The sequence below is a fragment of the Danio aesculapii genome, chromosome 23 (genome assembly GCF_903798145.1).
Source record: "Danio aesculapii chromosome 23, fDanAes4.1, whole genome shotgun sequence".
NCBI lineage: Eukaryota > Metazoa > Chordata > Actinopteri > Cypriniformes > Danionidae > Danio > Danio aesculapii.
In genome coordinates, this window is record NC_079457.1 from 26180480 (window position 1) to 26199170 (window position 18691).

The 18691-nt window shown below is 37.5% G+C and overlaps 1 protein-coding gene across 4 annotated transcripts; it reads right to left on the minus strand.

Moving 5' to 3' along the window:
- Positions 1–244: 244 nt before the first annotated feature.
- dnmt3bb.3 (DNA (cytosine-5-)-methyltransferase beta, duplicate b.3) lies at positions 245–18169 on the minus strand. Of its 4 annotated transcripts, none has more exons than XM_056449298.1 (24): positions 18128–18169; positions 17065–17151; positions 16385–16455; positions 14796–16264; positions 14464–14593; positions 10541–10642; positions 10323–10429; positions 10181–10234; positions 8010–8153; positions 7815–7922; positions 7504–7645; positions 6119–6415; positions 6002–6046; positions 5845–5924; positions 4235–4347; positions 3310–3493; positions 3137–3221; positions 2908–3053; positions 2727–2817; positions 2338–2486; positions 1179–1264; positions 1014–1083; positions 800–921; positions 245–714 (listed from the first exon to the last, which is right to left on the minus strand). In XM_056449298.1, exons 3-24 carry the CDS (start codon positions 16386–16388, stop codon positions 558–560), a joined length of 3885 nt encoding a protein of 1294 aa, XP_056305273.1. In that variant the 5' UTR covers positions 16389–16455; positions 17065–17151; positions 18128–18169; the 3' UTR covers positions 245–557. The 4 variants fall into 4 exon arrangements, with proteins under 4 accessions (XP_056305273.1, XP_056305274.1, XP_056305272.1 ...); XM_056449299.1 differs by having other exon boundaries at positions 17065–17125; positions 18128–18152; XM_056449297.1 differs by lacking the exon at positions 18128–18169 and adding an exon at positions 17763–17948.
- Between the last annotated feature and the right edge of the window lie 522 nt (positions 18170–18691).

The following is an 18691-nucleotide window of genomic DNA, read 5'->3' on the forward strand; positions in this document are numbered from 1 at the left end:
GCCAGTCAAGGAAAAAAAATGTTTTACATTCTTTAATATAAAAACGAAAAAATATGAATGCTGGGATTATCTCAATCGCATAATTTAACAACAGTGTATCCAGGAATTATGAGCAAAATGGCCCAGATATTTTAAACTGAAATACTGAAGACCTGCAGTGAATGTTATTTTCCATTATATGAATATTTTGAAAAAAATTGTAGTCTACGCCAAGTTATACATTTATATCTAGGTTTAGACAATAAATATTTGATTTGGTTTTTATTTAGTTGTTTTACAAATACACAATGCAATTTTAAATAAGTGCAAGAACAGCAAAAATAGAAAACACTGAGAAAACAGCTCAATTTTATGAACACACTAAACCAAAACAGTTCATTTCAGTCACAGCTCAACATGGGAAAGCTGCTAAATCTATTACCTTGGCACGTCACAGATAAATATACACATATAACATTCCTTTTAGTTACAAAAACATTTTTAAAAAGTAAACTATTGTGCCCCTGTGTTTTTTTACATAGAGAGATAATGAAACAAAATGCTTCATAAACTTCTGTTCACTTCACAGGGAATTCGTCACAAGCAAAGTAATCCTTCAGTGGTGCTAAAAGATGTCTTATGACAGGAACACTCCAGGACTTCCCCAATACTCTCTGCCTCTGCAAGCGGCCCAGATTTTTCACATCCGTGTAATGCTTCGGAAATCCAAATATTCTGACAAAGCAAATAACAGGTTATTGTGATTGAGTGAAAACTGAAAGAGTAGTTGTGTTATTATTAATAATAATATTATTATTACTTTTCCATTTCAGTGATCCACAGGCTGTCATCTTTGCCATTCATAACGATTGGGTAATGCCTGTCATCAATGCCTGGTCTGAGTATGTTTGGCCGTGTGGTAATAGTGCGTACTTTTTCATACTGCAAAATGGGACATGATGTCAGAACTCAATATTAAACGTACTTATATCAACAAATGACTGCATATCTTTAGTAAGAAGTTCATGACAAACCTTGGCAGTACGGCCTCCATCCAGACAGTCCTGAAGACAGACTTTATCTTTCTGAGATGCTATGATTGGTCTGATCAAAAAAAAGGAATAAACTAAGTCACAATATCATATTTATTCACAGTATCTTATGTGAGGGTGACAGTCACAGGAATACAACTGACGCACCTGTTCATGCCAGGTATGTTTCCCCAGAAGTATCTTGCTCTGTGAGCTGGACTCACTTTCACAGCGTCAATAAGCACAGGGTTACACTAAAAATAAATCACACACTTTTTTTAGCAGGTGACTATTAAATGTGGCTATAAAAATGTGAGGTTAGGATTCAAGAGAGAAAATCTAATACGATCAAAGGGATCAATTGGAATCTACAATCTATTAACACTTCCTCTTTTTAATTGTAAAAAAACCTGTTCATAAAGATCAATGTAACTGACTAAAAATGCTGTATTTTGCAAGCGATGTAAAGTAACACTAGACGACTGAACACATAAGGTTCTGTAGTCTGCCATTATTCTCAATTACTTGTGCATAATCAAATCTGTTTAACGTGCAGTTTCATGACTTCACTGTTTTCATAAATTCACATTCATGCAATTTAGACGTTAAGTTTCATTTCTAACATATTAAGCAATGAAATCTGTTTTGAGAAGTAGGTTTTCAAGTTCCAAATACAGTTTTTGTGTAAATGAATAACTAAAATGTTTACTTAATAACCATAAGTCATTTGTAACCCTGTCCCTGGAACACAAAACCCACGAATTTCCAGATTTTCAAATACTGTGATTGTTGTAGCAGTTGGCCAAATATTACCGTATTGTAACAAAATATCGGGCCTACTACTACAACAATAAGACCATCAACTACCGTATTTAAAAATTTCTGGGTTGGGGAGGAAAAACAAATATTGAAAAAAAAAAAATCACCTTTGATGTGTTTAGCGATGCAAATTACTAATCAAAAATGTGGTTGACAGGACATGCACAAAATAACTTCATCTTTAGCCATCCAATTACTTTTCACATATCAATGACATTCAATGAACTTTAAATAAAATGTCTTAATTTTGGAAGTTTCACTGTCAGTCAGGTAAGCAGAATCACACAAACTTGTACTTAATTTTATTTTTGGCATAAAAGAAAAATCGATAATTTTGACCCATACAATATGATTTTAGCTGCTGCCAAAAACATACCTGTGAAACGCAACTGGTTTTGTGTCCAGGGTCACATACTATAGCTCAAAACATTATGAAACAAACACCCACTGAATTTACATGAATTGAGTCTTCACCAAACCTTTATGTAGCATAAAGTAAAATACTCACTTCCAGAAAGCGGCTAATGTCTGCTTTAACCCGGTTTTCCATTAACACTACATTCTCAAACAGCCAGAAGAAGGGCCGTGGGTCATCCTCTTTCGGCTTCAAAACGTTTAGAAGGCGATAGTACTCAAAAAACAGTCGTCCAGAGCCCTCTGCAGAGAGCAAAGCAGACCAATCAATTACATGTTATTATCGGTTTCAAAATGAGACACATTTAGCAGAAGTCTCTTCAATAAAAACATCATGTGAACCACGTCCTTGTGTATCCAGACTTTTGATTATCAGCAAAGAGGTTGGCACACCTCTATTAAAAAATATGCATTCTAGTTCTATAAAGCTGCATGATGCCAGGCAAATCATATTGTGTGTAAAGCGCAACAGATTTGTCTTACCAAACAAGCCTTTACGGCTAGGATTGGCTGTGCACAAGTCATTACAAGGACTTCCACCAATGAGAAGATCAAACGGGCCCCATTTATCAATCTGAACAATGAGAAAAATAACTTAATGAGCCAACTGCTGAGGAATCATCTTCAGATACATAATTAAAATAAACTAATTTTGCAAACATACGTGTTTCCTTGTAATTTTTTTCACATCATCCACATAGGTGATTTTTCCCTCATGGTTGACCATGGAAATGGTAACAGACTCTTCATCAACTTCAGAGGCCACATATTTTTCCACTTTAAAGCCAAGATCTCTCAGAACCAGGTATCCTGAAATGACATGCACAAGAACATACTGTGAGCATGTATTAAACTGCAAGTGGACTATAAATAAGGACTATGAATTGAGTTACCTGTGGCTATACCATCAAATAATGAGAGGACTCTGACTGGCCGTCGCTGGTTAGCTGGGATTGATGGGTAAACACGATGAGGTTCCTGAAGATGAGCAATGTCAATCAATAGACAGATCAGGAAGACCATCCAGTATTATGGTCAAGACAAACAAAATGGAATGAACACTAACAAACTGAATAGCGCTGTTATTGGCGAATAACTCCTGCACTCTGATGCTCCAGTCATGCCTGGGCTTTAAGGCTCCAGAGCTGGTTTCAGGTGCACACAGGTAACAGGTCCAAGGGTCCACATTTTTCAGCTGGTTAAACGTCCCCTTGCCCACTAATATATCCAGACAGTCCACACAGTAGCAGCTAGAGAATGGGATAAAATTACATTGAAGTAAAAACCTATGAAAATGATTTACTTTGTTACTTTTGTTCAAATTCATTATTTAGGCAATTACATTATCAAGATTTAAGATGAATGTTCATAAACCTTCATCTTAAAATATCTGTAATGCCACCTTTTTATCTAATTTGACAGCTGCTTTTAACATGCATTTCCTTTTTATAGAAGATCTGACTCATGTCACAAATTTATTTGATTAGGTACCAAGAAGTTATGTATAATGATTGTTTTTATTGTAAAATGATAAAAATCTTTAGAAAGAACTATAAACTTTTAACTATTAAACCATTTTTGGTAATCTTAGTAATTGGTCTAATTTGAAAAGCTTCCACATTTGGTGAACTATTAATGATAATGTATACAATATAATATGATGAATACAAACATATTAATTTGTATCAGAAAAATACATGAAAAATAGGGAGCTTTGATTTTTGCTATAAGGCCTAATCAACTGTTTACAGGAATGCAATTTTCAAATCTGGTAAATAACTTTATTTACGAGATTTTAAGTTAGGACCTTTAAGTTTGGTCCTACAGCTATTTAACAATATAAAAGAATCTGATGAGTACTTTTTAAAAAAAAGCCACCATTAGACCTATTTCCCCAAGCTTCCATGATTTACAATCATTTACAAATCCTAAAAGTGGGGTGATTGTTTAGTTTTCCTAGCTTTCTTCAAGACCCCCACAAACACACTTACCGACAGCAGCTGTCATGGCCACACAGAATGACCTCCATGCCAGAACAGCAGACGGTGCAGTACGACTGATAGCCATCTTCATCATATCTGTACAGCGTCTCGGTGAAATTAAACTATGTGTGACACAAATAAACATGCAATAATAAAACCATTTAGCCAGAACTTTTGGCATTAACTAACTAGAGTTTAGTGTTAGCTAGAGCTGCATCAAAAAAAGTAGAATTAGTAAAAAATGCTTCATTGCAGATGGACACCATAGACAGAGGTAGTTAAAATCTATTTTGCTATTTGAAAATAAACGCTATACAATATGCTGACAGAACATTTCAATGTATTCCCCCATTCAATTAAAATTTGCCATTAAACCTTACAGGACGTTTGGTGAGAGTACCCAAGATACTTTATACACTTATCGACCACTTTAATAGGTACACCTTACGAATACCAGGTTGGACCCCATTTTGCCTTCAGACTTGCCTAAATCCTTCGTGGCATAGATTTAACAAGGTACTGGAAATATTCCTCAGAGACTTTGGTCCATATTGACATGTTGCTGCAGATTTGTCGGCTGCACATCCATGACGCAAATCTCCTGATACACCACATGCCAAAGGTGCTCTATTGGATTAAGCTCTGGTGACTGTGGAGGCCATTTGAGTACAGTGAAGTCATTGCCATGTTCAAGAAACCAGTCTGACATGATTCGTGCTTTATGACATGGCGCGTTATCCTGCTGAAAGTAGCCATCAGAAGATGGGAACACTGTGATCATAAAGGGATGGATATGGTCAGCAACAAACTTGGGTTGTGTGCCAAGAAAATATTGTCCACACCATTACACCACCGGCCTGAATTGTTAATAAAAGGCAGGATGAATCCATGCTTTCATGTTGTTGACGCCAAATTCTGACCCTACAATCCCATGTCACAGCAGAAATCGAAACTCATCAGACCAGACAGAGTTTTTTTCAATCTTCTATTGCCCAATTTTGGTGAGCCTGTGCGAATTGTAGCCTTGTTTTTCTGTCATTAGCTGACAGGAGTGGCACCCGGTGTGGTCTTCTGTTGCTGTAGTGTGTTCAGAGATGCTTTTCTGCATACCTCAGTTGTAACGAGTGGTTATCAGCTCGGACCAGTCTGGCCATTCTCCTCTGACATCAACTAGGCATTTGGGCCCACAGAACTGCCGCTCACTGAATATTTTTTTCTTTTTCTGACCATTCTCTGTAAACCCTAAAGATGGTTGTGCGTGAACATCCCAGTAGATCAGCAGTTTCTGACATATTAAGACCAGCCCGTCTTGCACCAACAACCATGCCATGTTCAAAGTCACTTAAATCATCTTTCTTCCCCTTTCTGACGCTCTGTTTGAACTGCAGCAGATCGTCTTGATCATGTCTGCATGCCTAAATGCATTGAGTTGCTGCCATGTGATTGGCTGATTAGAAATTTGCGTTAACAAGCAGTTGGACAGGTTTACCTAGTAAAGTTGCCGGTGAGTGTACGACCAAATGGGGTAACTAAAACATCCAATGTCAGGTTCACATCAAAGTTCAAGGCTCACTGCCTGCATCATTTTGTTTTGTGGAACTATGTTTATGATGATTTACCTTGCATTTCACACACAGGCTTCCTTCGAACAGTGGGTGGATAGTGTCAACAAATGTACTCCCGCATGACAAGCAGAACTCTGAAAGAGGGGAGAAATATAAGTACTAGTTAATACTCAGCATCAGTTAATGCAATGCTTATGAAAGGGTGTTTCACCTTCAATGTCCATCTTGTTTTCCAGAAAAGCATGCACCATTTCATCTGTGAAAAGTAATAAACACTAGGTTAACATATTGCAAAATTGACTACAACAAATATTAATGGTGTACATACATCTTTCATCACTGTTCTGTCTGGAGTCAACCTTCATACTTTCCATGTCATTTAGACACCTCTTCAAGTGTGTAGATTTCTTTTCTCTAGATGGCAAGGGTCTCAGACTCCTATTTGGATGCATGAATTTTCTGTAAACATGTGTTTCACCAATATCTATTGAGCCTCTGTGCAGGTCCAGAGATTCAGGGAGCTTATTGAGAGATACAGTTAAGTTAAACAACTTTTCTCGATGGTCTTTGAAGTTTGAAGATGATCCATCATTCCCATTTACTGATCGTGGTGTAAAAAGCAGTTCTAAAATAAGAAACAAATATAAATATACTGTAAATGCATAGCAAATTGTCCACTATTTAAATTGGTTTAAAACTGAATTCCCTAAACCTTTTAGTGCTTTAAAAAACTATGCTGTTGTGATGTCACAATCACATTGCATTCTGGGACATATAGGTGTCTGAGTGTACATACAAAACAGATTTGCTCTGTTGTCCAAAATCGAGGAGCCAATGGTTTGTCCATGCAAGTTTCCCTCATTTACTTCACAAAGTGCAACGAAATTTAGAATGGTGGCACAGATCCCCCTGAGGGAAGGTGCTAAGTTTGCGAGTGCATATCCAAAAGTGGTGTGAAATGCTGCCTGAAAAAGAATGTGATGAAAATGGCAGCCAGCTTCTTTGTGTTCCCTCATGACAAGCATCTTTTGCTTAGAGCACAAAAACTGAATTGATGAAACAGATTTGTAGCTGAACAGCCAATCAGGCATACTCTTTTACAGAATTCCAACGTTGATTCGAAATGCTGAATCAGGCAAACTGCCTCTGACGTGAGCCTGACGAAAGGCAACATGTGGAACACACCAAGCAAACCACCTTGACAGATGCTTGTCGATGGTTTGTTGTGTCCTGCTATAGAGTGTGGTTGATTTGAGTCAGAGCTAGTCTTGTGGTGCTGTACATCAATAATTAAGTGATTCTTTCCAGTGATCAAATGCTACAGATGAACAGCTGAACAGTGAATTGGGCTATCTAGTGTGCTGGCTAGTAGTTTGTAGCACCTATTGGCATGTGAAGGAGTAATATCCACTGTAATTTGATTTCAAATTGAGCTGAGTGAGAAGGTCCCTATTCACTTCCAAATGAACTCTAGAGTGACTGAACTGAGATATGAACAAAACATTGAGCAAAAAAAAAGTCACAGAATGCGATCATAAAAAAAAATAACAGAATGCTCAAGCATGACCATGTAAATGCTAAGGTAAGGATAAACATAATTTTATTCTTCATTCCAACTCAAACAAGAGTGACATACTGCAACTGTGAACACACCCTTAAAGTTAAATACTATAGTTCATGCACTGAAGGTTGTACAGCACAAAGATTGCATACCATTGCATTCTGATTGAGGTCGAAGACCATCTTCTCCTGATGGTTTAAAGCCTCCAAAGGCCCAGTTCAACATAACTCTGAGCAACTCATCCATAGAGTCCGTGTCAGGAGAAAAAAACATTCTACTACGTCTGGAAGCCACCTGGAGCATATCATGTAGAAAACACCACTCACGACAACAACTTTTATTTATGTATTTGCATGGTAAATCAAAAGAAATATCTGTGAAATTAGAGTAAAAATCTGCACCCTGCCAAATAAATCTTAGAGAGCCAAACAGATGATGCTAGCAAAATAAGAACTTTCATTACCTGCAGAGAATAGAAGATTGCATCTTTATATGTTGCTACTGTGGCAAAGAAATTAGAAGAGAAGCACTTAGCAAACGAAAAGAAGGGCGTGAGATCGTCTGCTTGGATCTACAATGGAAACATACGCAGTTTGATCTCTCTTAATAACTGAATTAAGGTGAAACATGAGGTGCAAAAGACTAATAAACGTTCTACCTCAGACTGCATCCTGTTTCCAAAGAAAAACACTTTACACATGGAGCCACAGGGTTTCCTGCTATCCCAGCTCTGAACCAGTCCAGGCCAAAGACCAAAGCCCTCAAGCGGTCCCCAAACCATCTCACCGACGACGTAACTGCCCTGAAGAAATAAAATGCAATTAAGAAAACATGTAATACAGGCAGGGGTGCACATAACAGTTGCACTTGGGTGATGTAAATAAAAAATAAGCACCATATAAGACACTAAAGAAGTGCTTTTGGTACCAACACTGTTGGCACTTTGAAGCCTTGTTGCTAAAGATTCTGCCATATATGGAATTTCCCCGTGAATCCTTGATAAGATTATTTCAAATGTGTTAAAATTAATGTGTGGTGTTGGAGGTGTAAATATTGCTCTTGTTTTTATTAAACTACATATCAGAGATCAAAATTGCGAATGTTTTAGATTTTTTTTTTCAATTTTATCTACGCAACTTGTTACAAATTGCGCCAGAGCTGAACGCGAATGGATTGGTTAATAGCAGCTGTCATTCACTCAGTGAATGCCTTCAGGTGACAGTAAGCAACACCTGTGAAAATGTAAATGGCTGAAGATGAGAGCAATAAAAATAACAAATTAGATAATAATAATAATAATTCTAGATAATAATTCTAATAATAAATTAGAAACCACCTAAAGTTACAAATGTCACATCTGATAATGATCATGTGGCAAATGTTAATCCACCATTTTCACTCTGCAGTGGTTGCAAGTCCACTATCAAAGTGGCTAAAGCCATTTACTGTAAAGCCGATGGGACGGAGTTTGCCACTAAATCTTTTTTAGTCCAAGTGGTTTTATTTATTCCTTCATTTAATCATCAAGATGTGCATGGGCAGTGGGTGCATGTAGATTTTTTTGTTTGTTAGTTTTGATTTCAAATGCAATAAATCTGTTAGTATAAAACATGTAGTAACGGTGCTCAGAATCTTTCGTAGGTGTGCCTAAATATTTGAAGGTTTGTCTAAAATTTGAAGTTAGGAGCACCAGTGCTACCAAGCAAAAAGTTTAATTTCAAGCCCTGTATATACTAAACATATATTTGGTTTTCCCCCTGTAAATAAGCTTGATAGTACACCTACACATTTTAAAAATTAAGTTTCACAATTCTTAAAACTGAAGCAGAATGGAACAAACTAACAAAACATTCTCACAATTACGGAAAGGAAAAATTACAATTGAATAAAATTTGACTAATGAAACAAACTCTGCTTTAAGCAACTTCACTGTAAGAATTAAACTTGATTTGTTGCTAATTAAAAATTTAAGAGCAGTGAGTGATTGTCCTTGTCTTTTGTTGTTTGATTAATAATGATAAAAACACTCCGTATTAGGAATATAGTGTACTGTTGCTTTAAGAGCCGCATAGTTCCGTTCGTGTTTTACTTTCACAAGCCGTTTCATTCTTAACTCTTTATGCTTAGTTATTTCTTCATAATGAACGGGGTTAATGTAAGTAATTACTTAGCGCTGAGTTCACACATTTCTGTATGTATTTGACATATTTCAGTGGTCAACTTTAGAGGACAACATGGTATGTGTGTGTTCTACTCATCCCTGAGGCTGAGTGCGCACACCCAACAGCATGCATTCTTTCGTGCTTTAAAAAAAAATGAATAAATTAAATACACAACAATAAATTAACCACGTCCCATGCTGTAAAATTCAGGTTACAGCACATGCTTTCACTAATTTTCATGTAAAACTGAGCTTTGCAGTGAAACAAATACGTACTGCTGGAAAGGGTGCGGGATATGTCGCAATGATCATTTTATCTCGATGAATGTTTTATAATCGTTGGAAGCCGTAACTGAAATCGAAACTGAATTTTGATTATTACACCGCCCTACCCACAACTCCAAGAACTGCACTGAATCAGCTGATCACGTGGTTCTCTGGATTACTTGTGGGATTGTTTCCATCTCCATTTGAATTTTCCTCTCATGTGGATTTTTTTTTTTTAAACATGATTGAAATAAATTTAGCAGGTATGTAGCATTATTATCATTGACAGCATTTAATGACTACATTTTCAAGCAGCCAATCTTTATTAGTGAAAGGGATACAACATAATTCCCACAAGCAATAAAAAATATATTTAACTTTGGAAAGGTTGAAGAAGTTACCTTGTATGGATTTTTTGTTTGCTCATTATTATGGCAGCTATTTCCTTTTCCTTTCTGGTAAAATAACAAAAACATCGGTGTTCACTTAGAGTATCCAGAATGAAGCATCACCCTACTGTGCAAACAGCAAGTACAGATTTACCTCTCTCCATATGACATCATCATCATCATCACTACTGCTGTAATCATCGTCATCATCATCATGGCTGCTACACTTATCATCATTACTAGACACATTTGGACAATTCCCTGATGGCAAAAATAAAAAAGATCAGATAAATATTTTTATTTAAGTCACGTCCCAAATTCTCAGAAAGGACAAAGTAACTGTTATAACATCTATTATATTTGAAGAGGAACCTTTTGTGCCATTCTGGCTTTCTGTGTCCAAATCAGACACCAGCAAAGTATCCTCTACTTCCATTGGCTCAACGTCTTTCTCTTCCCGCAAGTCAATGACATCTGAGAATCAAGCAGATTTGTTAAGAGTGTGACGCAAAGAGATCAGGGCCTGGTCGCAACATATCCTTTCACAACAGATAATGTAAATATACTGCGAAAACGAAACTCATCTTCTCTATGGTAATGGGGTATATGCACAGCTAGTGTTATTTTAGCCAACGGTAAACTTCCAGTGAAAGCTTAATGTGACTATTTTCAATTTCATTAGGTTCCTTTTACAGCATGTAAATACCATAACTCCCAATTAAATAGACTTAAGCATTCATTTAGTTGTTAAAGCGTAAAACCGTTAGGATCAGCAGATGAGTGCAGAAACTCCATTGAAAATACTTGGGTAAAATAAACTGTCATAATTTAATGAGATGGCGGGGGAAAATGGAATTGAATGCTTTGCTTCTAGTCTGGTCTGAGACCCACTTCATATTGTATATCTATCAGGTGGTGAAGATCGCTTAATTTTAAAGAAATCAGACTTTAAACATGGCAATTTTATAATTTTAGCAGAAGCGCTGAGGCTGGCTGGCTGAAATTTAAAGTCTGTGTGCATATACCCCATTGTTATGCATACCCGCTCTGTTTTTTTTTTTTCTTTCTTTGTTATTTTATTTGCATATTTTATGCTACAATGTGAATATTGTAAGACTATTGTAGGACTTCATATGCATTTGGTTGGAAATGTTTAGCAAATACAATAAAAAATAAAAAAAAACTTAAATTTGGAAACAAAGGTTGTCCGATCTTTTTTGCCAGAAAACGTTGTTGTATTAAGTGCTGGGAAGGGATTATTGAAGTAAATTTTTCGTGATCAAATAATCAGAATTAGAAAGAGCTTTATTGCCAGGTATGTTCACACATACAAGGAATTTGTTTTGGTGACAGAGCTTCTACAGTGCAACAGAATTACAAAGACAGGACAAAAAACGAATAATAAACATATTTAAAAAAAAAAAAAGAAGTAGTGAATGCAAATATACAAATTGACAAGTGCATGTAGAGCTATATTTCTATATACAACGTTATATGTCCAGCTGTTATGTGCAAATTGGCATGTAAAGTGTGTTGTTAAATAAGTGCATATGTGTATAAAAGTGTATGGCAATTAGTGATGTTTGTTCCACAATTATTATCATCAAGTGTTTATGAGATGGATTGCCTGAGGGAAGAAACTGTTTCTGTGTCGGGCTGTTCTGGTGCGCAGTGCTCTGTAGCATCGACCAGAACGTAAAAGTTCAAAGAGGCAGAGTGCTGGGTGTAAGGGGTACAGAGTGATTTTGGCAGCCCTTTTGCTCGCTCTGGATAAATACAGTTCTTGTGGAGTAGGAAGGCTTGTACCAATGATTCGCTCAGCAGTCCGAACTATTCAACGTAGTCTTTGGAGATCGTATTTAGTAGCTGAGCTAAACCAGACAGTTATTGATGTGTAGATGACTGATTTAATGATGGAGGTGTAGAACTGTTTCAGCAGCTCCTTTAGGAGGTTGAACTTCCTCAGCTGACGAAGTACAGCACAGCCTCTGCTGAGCTTTTTTGACAATAGAGTCAATGTGAGAGTCCCACTTCAGGTCCTGAGAGATGGTGGTGCCAAGGAACCTCAATGACTCCACTGCTGCCACAATGCTGTAAATGATGCTAAGTGGGGGGAGAGCAGGGAGGTTTCTCCTGAAGTCCACTATCATCTCCACTGTTTTGAGCGTGTTGAGCTCCAGGTTGTTGTGACTGCCCCAGACAGCCAACTCCTTAACCTCCTGTCTGTAAGCAGACTCGTCATCGTCCTGAATGAGGCCAAATAGTGTGGTGTCGTCTGCAAACTTCAAAAGCTTGACAGAGGAGTCTTTTGAAGTGCAGTAATTCGTGTACAGGGAGAGGAGCAGTGAGGAGAGGACACACCCCTGGGGGGCGCCAATGCTGATTGTGCAGATACTGGATAAGAATTTTCCCAGCTTCGCCAGCTGCTACCTGTCCGTTAGGAAGCAGTTGATCCACTGACAGACAGAGGTGGGTACAGAGAGCTGAGTTAAATTGGGCAGGAGAAGTTTTGGGATGATAGTGTTAAACGCCGAGCTGAAGTCAACAAACAAAAGGCTCACATAGGTCCATGGTCTGTCTAGGTGTTGCAGAACATAATGCAGTCCCATACTTACTGAAGAGAGTCCAGTGAGGGCTCAGTGATGTCCTTCAGGTGGGCCAGGACCAGTTTTTCAAAAGACTTCAAGACCACAGATGTTAGCACGGTCTGTAGTCATTTAGTCCTGTAAGTTTGGGTTTCTTTGGGATGGGTATGATGGGAGCGTTTGAGGCAGGAGGGCACTTCTCACAGCTCCAGTGATCTGTTGAAGATCAGGGTGAAGATGGGGGCCAGTTGGTCAGCACAGGATTTTAAACAGGCTGGTGTTATAAAATCTGGGCCTGGTGCTTTTTTCCTCTTCTGTTTCCGGAAGACCTGGTGCACCTCATCTTCACTGAACTGAAGTGCAGGTATGGGGGAGGGGGTGGTGGTGGAGGTGTTAATGGTGGCGTGAAGAACAGTTCAGAGTGGGTGTGGGAAGTTTCTCTCAAACCGGCAGTAAAACTCATTCAGGTCGTTTGCAAGTCGTTCATTGTCTACAGTGCTGGGGGATGTTGTCTTGTAGTTTGTGATGTTTTTCAGACTTTTCCACACGGATGCTGAGTCGCTGGAAGAGAACTGACTCCTTAGTTTCTCAGAATAGTTCCATTTGCGACTCTGATCTGCTTTTTCAGTGTGTATTTGGCCTGCTTATACAAGGCCCTCTCCCCATTGCTGTAAGCAACTCCTTGGCCTGACGTAGCTGTCTGAGTTTTACAGTGAACCATAATTTGTCATTGTTGTATGCGAGTTGAGTCCTGGTAGAAATGCACACGTTTTCACAGAAACTGATATAAGATGTTACAGTCTCTGTGAGCTCATCCATATCGTTTGTAGCAGCTTAAAAAACACTCCAGTCAGTGAGGTCGAAACAGGCTTGTAGATCCCGCTCTGTGTTGTTAGTCCATCTTATCACAGATCTTAATACAGGTTTGGCTGTTTTCAGTTTCTCCCTGTAGGTTGGTATGAGATGAATCAAACAATGGTCAGAGTGTCCCAAAGCGGCTCGTTGGACGGAGCGGTATACATCCTATATTGTGGTAAAGCAGTGATCCAGTATATTATCATCTCTTGTGGGACATGTAACATGCTGTCTATATTTTGGCAGTTCACAGGATAGTTTTGCTTTGTTAAAATCCCAGAAAATGATTAAAACAGAGTCCGGGTGTTGTTGCTCTATTACCGTAATCTAATCAGCTAGTTTCTGTATCGCAGAGGATGAACGAGCAGAACTCGCGCCATGTGTAGAAAGGTTTACCGTTAATAAACAAAGCTTCGAGATCTGGATGGCACATTTAAAACTGTTACATCTGTACACCACCTTTCATTGATGTAAAAGCACGTCCCGCCACCGCGCGATTTCCACGTCGATTCTTCGCCGCGATCCGCTCTGAACAGCTGATAGCCCGGTAGTTGAAGCGTGTTGCCCGGTATAGTGTCGTTCAGCCAGATTTCCATGAAACACAGAGCAGCTGAATGCAGAAAATCCCTTAAATTTTCACAAATTTCCTTACATTTTTATAATACCTTAAAAATAAGGTATTGTAAAAAGAGAAAATGGTGTTCAGGAACTTTCTTCATCTCAGAGATACTTCCAAGTCAAGCCCCTGGCCTCAGTTCCTCAACAGCCTTTCAATTACTCTGTTGTCAAATTGTACGGTCATTATAAATCTTTTTTTCTTTAAAAGTACAAACACTGGTGTCTTTTACCCCTTACCTTGCGTCTCTGGGCTGAGATGTGATGGAGAACTTTTATAAGAACTCCTGTCTGTGACATCATCCTCAGACATCGCCTTCTTGCAGTCCTTCAGTTTTCTTCTCTTGATGTTGTCAGTGTGTTGAAACAGCTGAAATACAGACAATCGTGCACATAAACAAAAACTCAAAATCTGAATTTATTTATTTTTATGTGTCCCTGACTGTTCAATGACACCAACACATTAAAACACCATCATTAGTTCCTTGATTCAAACTACATTAAATATTATTTAGTCAAACTGATATCTGATAATATGGTTTCTGGAAGCTGTTCATACATCAGTAACTCACCTGTTCAAAATTCTGCTCTTTTCTCAGAGTTCTGGGAAGGGCCAACAAGCTTAGGATGACTTTCCCAAAACTAGATGCCTTCCCCATAATCCTCAGCTCTGTCTTCCAGTACTGCTCCATTGACTGGTTAGCTGGGTGTGCATCACTTTCATCAATAAACTGGTACTCCAAAAACTCATCTTTGAGCAAGCTGACATTCTCTGAGCAAACACCAAAACTGACACCTAAATCTTGCACCATTTTGCCGGTCACTTCAAGCTTTTTTCCTGGACTCAACACCAATGACAAGTTTCTCAGGGTGGAATCAGGGAGAGGTAGACGTTCAACGATACTAACAGTAACAGTGGTGTAGAAGGAGATGATGGAACTGTGAAATGTCTCCAAGTAGTCAGACAACTCTTCAGAGTGCTGCTGGAGAAAATCAGCAGCCTGTTCGCCGACTGCAACCTCTCCTCTAGGTAAATGTCCCACCGTCTCCTGTACAAGTGAGGTCTTTCCTCTCCTGTGAAAATACTCTGCTGCTTTTGGTCTGAGGAAACTCTGCGTGTAAAGTCTCACTAATTTAGAAGCATCTTGGAGCAGTTGTAAGACGCTGGCACCTTGATCAATGGTCTCCTGAAAATCACAAAGCGGCTGCAAAGCGTGGGTAAGAAAGAGGACATTAAGCTTTATTTTGAGATCATCTAGAAGAAGGCAGACTGCTTCTTCTTCTGTACGCAGAGATCCAAAGTACTTCTCAAGATGTGACCAAGCTAGAGGAATTTTCTTAATTATTCTCCAGAAGAGAGAGCACTGAGATGTCAGATGATTATCAATGTCTGACCCATCAATATCTTCAAGCAAAGCTTGTAGATCCGCTGGGAAAGATGGAAAGTGTTTGTAGATCTCTGTGATGAGATTCAGAATCAGGTGAGAAAACTCAATTTTCTCAACACCACTGTGACACACTTGTCCTGTCAGGTCTGTAAGTCCACATAAAGACACAATCTCAGATTTCTTTAACTGTAGACCAGCTACAAGATGTTCGTGATCTGGGAAATCTGAATATAATACTGCCATGTTGAATATAGGTATTCTAATCTTCCTCAGCATGTCCGAGGTGTAGTTGCAGATGTCTTCAGAGGACTCTTTTGTTGGATGAACAACATCCAGCAGTCTGATCTTGTTTTTCCCAGTTTCTTTGTCAAAAAAGCCCAACAAGACCACACTGGCCTTCTTGTCATCCTCGAGCTCCACTCCATGGTATAGATAAAGGCAGTACGGAGTCTGACTGCAGATGGCAGTAATGTCCTCCCAGTATTTCTGGGCTAATACTGGATTTGAGACTGATCCATAATATGAGGTAGATGAAGCATACCTTCTAATGAAACACATTGCGGCTGGATTGCAAGTGAATAAATTATTTGAATTTTGTTTGCCATTTTTCATTTGCTGTTTTGGACATCTGAGTCTTGAAGAACGTCTCCTAGCTGAAATAATAATAAAAAAAGACAGTCAAAAAATGGTTCAAGACCACCGATACTATTTATTTTTTCAATATGCTCAGTAACAAAAAAACAATCCAAAATTAATCCAAAGTAAACACCTACGCATTTCAAGCTCTGTGAACTGAAACTCTTTGAATAACAGGTTTTCTGTAGGTTACCATTCAGCAGAGTTCCTAGAAAAATAGGTTAAAAATACATTGGTTAAAGTAATGTTGATCATTGCATAAACCTATATATGTATAAAGAACAGCATAATAAAACAAAAAAAGTCTTATTTGTAATTTTATAAACATACAAGTCTGAACTCAGGAAACAAAAAGGCAAAAAGTTCATGTTAAGATTAAATATGTAAATCATTTTTTTAAGTGTTTAAGAAAGATGCTAATTTCATGACCAGCTTCACACAAATGTATCATTGTAAATATAACTGGTATACAAAAAAAAAAAAAAAAAAAAAAAGTTGGTTTTATATTCGCACATTTGTTCATTTAATGGTCCTTATACTGTTTACCACGCTAATTTGAATATTGGGTCTTAAATCACATTTAAATTAATTCAAAACAACGTTAGCACTATTTATTTGACTGTGAACATTGTACTTTGATAGTTATTGGCTGCTAATATAACTTTACTATTTAGATTTTTGCAAATAATACTTTTCTGAAATTATATTCTTAAGGAGAACGCCTGAATGTGCGAATAGAAAACCAACTTTACCTTAATACAAAATCAAGGTGTTTTAGACATCTGAATAAAATAAAACAAACTAAAAAAAACAATACCTGAGCAGGTGATGTTTTCCACTTGACTGGTCTGTCACGGAGTTATACTTGTAGTGTTTCCCTGCAATCACAACCATTTTCCATAACCTGTAGATAAATTGTTTATATTATTCTGCAAATTTTGATTTTAGTCTTAAAACATCTCAACTAGGACGATATGAAACCCTGGACCACAAAACCAGTATTATGTTGCACAAGTGCATTATTGGCAATATCTAAAAATTACATTGTATGGGTCAAAATGACTGTTTTTTTTCTTTGAAAGATCATGCTCCATTTTGATTACTAGTAATCTGCATCCCTAAAAACTTAATCTGGACAACTATAAAAGCTATCTTCTTAATATTTGGTTAATTTTTTAACCCTCAGATTAAAAAAATGTTGTAACGTTGTCAGCCAAATATTGAATCAATACTAAAAAGTACACTAAAATGGAAAGCTTATTTATTCTGCTTTCATGTGAGGCATACATCTCAATTTTACAAAAACTGACATTTATAACTCGGTTTTGTTGTCCAGGCCATATTACAAGGACACTTATCAAAAACGTCTCGTCATATTCTGCGCGTTTATACGAGTAAAATCTCGTTAGAAATCACAACCATAGTATTATACATTTAAAAATCATCTAATAAGACGTCGATAAACTAATGTCATTAAACGTTAGTCATCCGGCGGGTGGAGAGTGATTAACCTACCGTTGTTTTAAATAAAACATTCGCGCGCGCGGTAACGTTTTCTGCTGAAGACACGAGAAAGCACTCTTTTGACCAAACACTTCTCGGGGTCAGACGTTAGCCGGTAAGTCTAAACTTCAGCTACAACGCTTACAAAATAATAAGGTTGAGGGAATGCATTTCTGTGTCTGAGCACAAATGGCACCAACCCCCTTTACCGCGAAAACTTAAAACAGAGGAAACGGATGCTGCTGCTGCAAATGAAGCGCAAGCGGCCTCACACCAGCACAAGTTCCTCCTCACAGGACATACATGTAAACGTTACACATGCTACTATTTTTATTTTCCTTCTAATCATTGTAAAGAAGGACTAGAAAATTACTTACAGAGGGAGACATTGCAGCTACTGTCCATCCAAAATACACTAGTCTTCACTTTTCAAAATAAAAGTCATTTGTTGGTCGATTCATTTGGTACCTCGAATTTGTTTAGTATTTTTATATATTTTATATATATAACGTTACACTATCGGTCAAAAGTTTGGGGCCATTTTTTAAAGAAAATTATTCTGTTTATCAATGCGGCATTTATTAAATGTAAAACGTTAAATATTTATTACAATTTTAAATAACTGCATTTTTATTGTATGTAGTTTCAAATGAAATTACTTCAGACATTGTTGCTTTTATCACTATTACCATTAATAATTATTATTATTAATATTAGAGTAATTTCTGAAGGATCATGTGACTGAAGCACTAGAGTAAATGATTATAACTACTTTTGAACATTTATTTTATAGTGCATTAACATTTCACAATTTGTACTGTGTATTGTATGAAAGATAATAACTTCAGTTATTGAAGTAAAAAAATGATCAGTGACAAAAAATGCCAACGAGTGAAAAATTCAGATACTTAAAGGGATAGTTCACCCAAAAAGGAAATTCT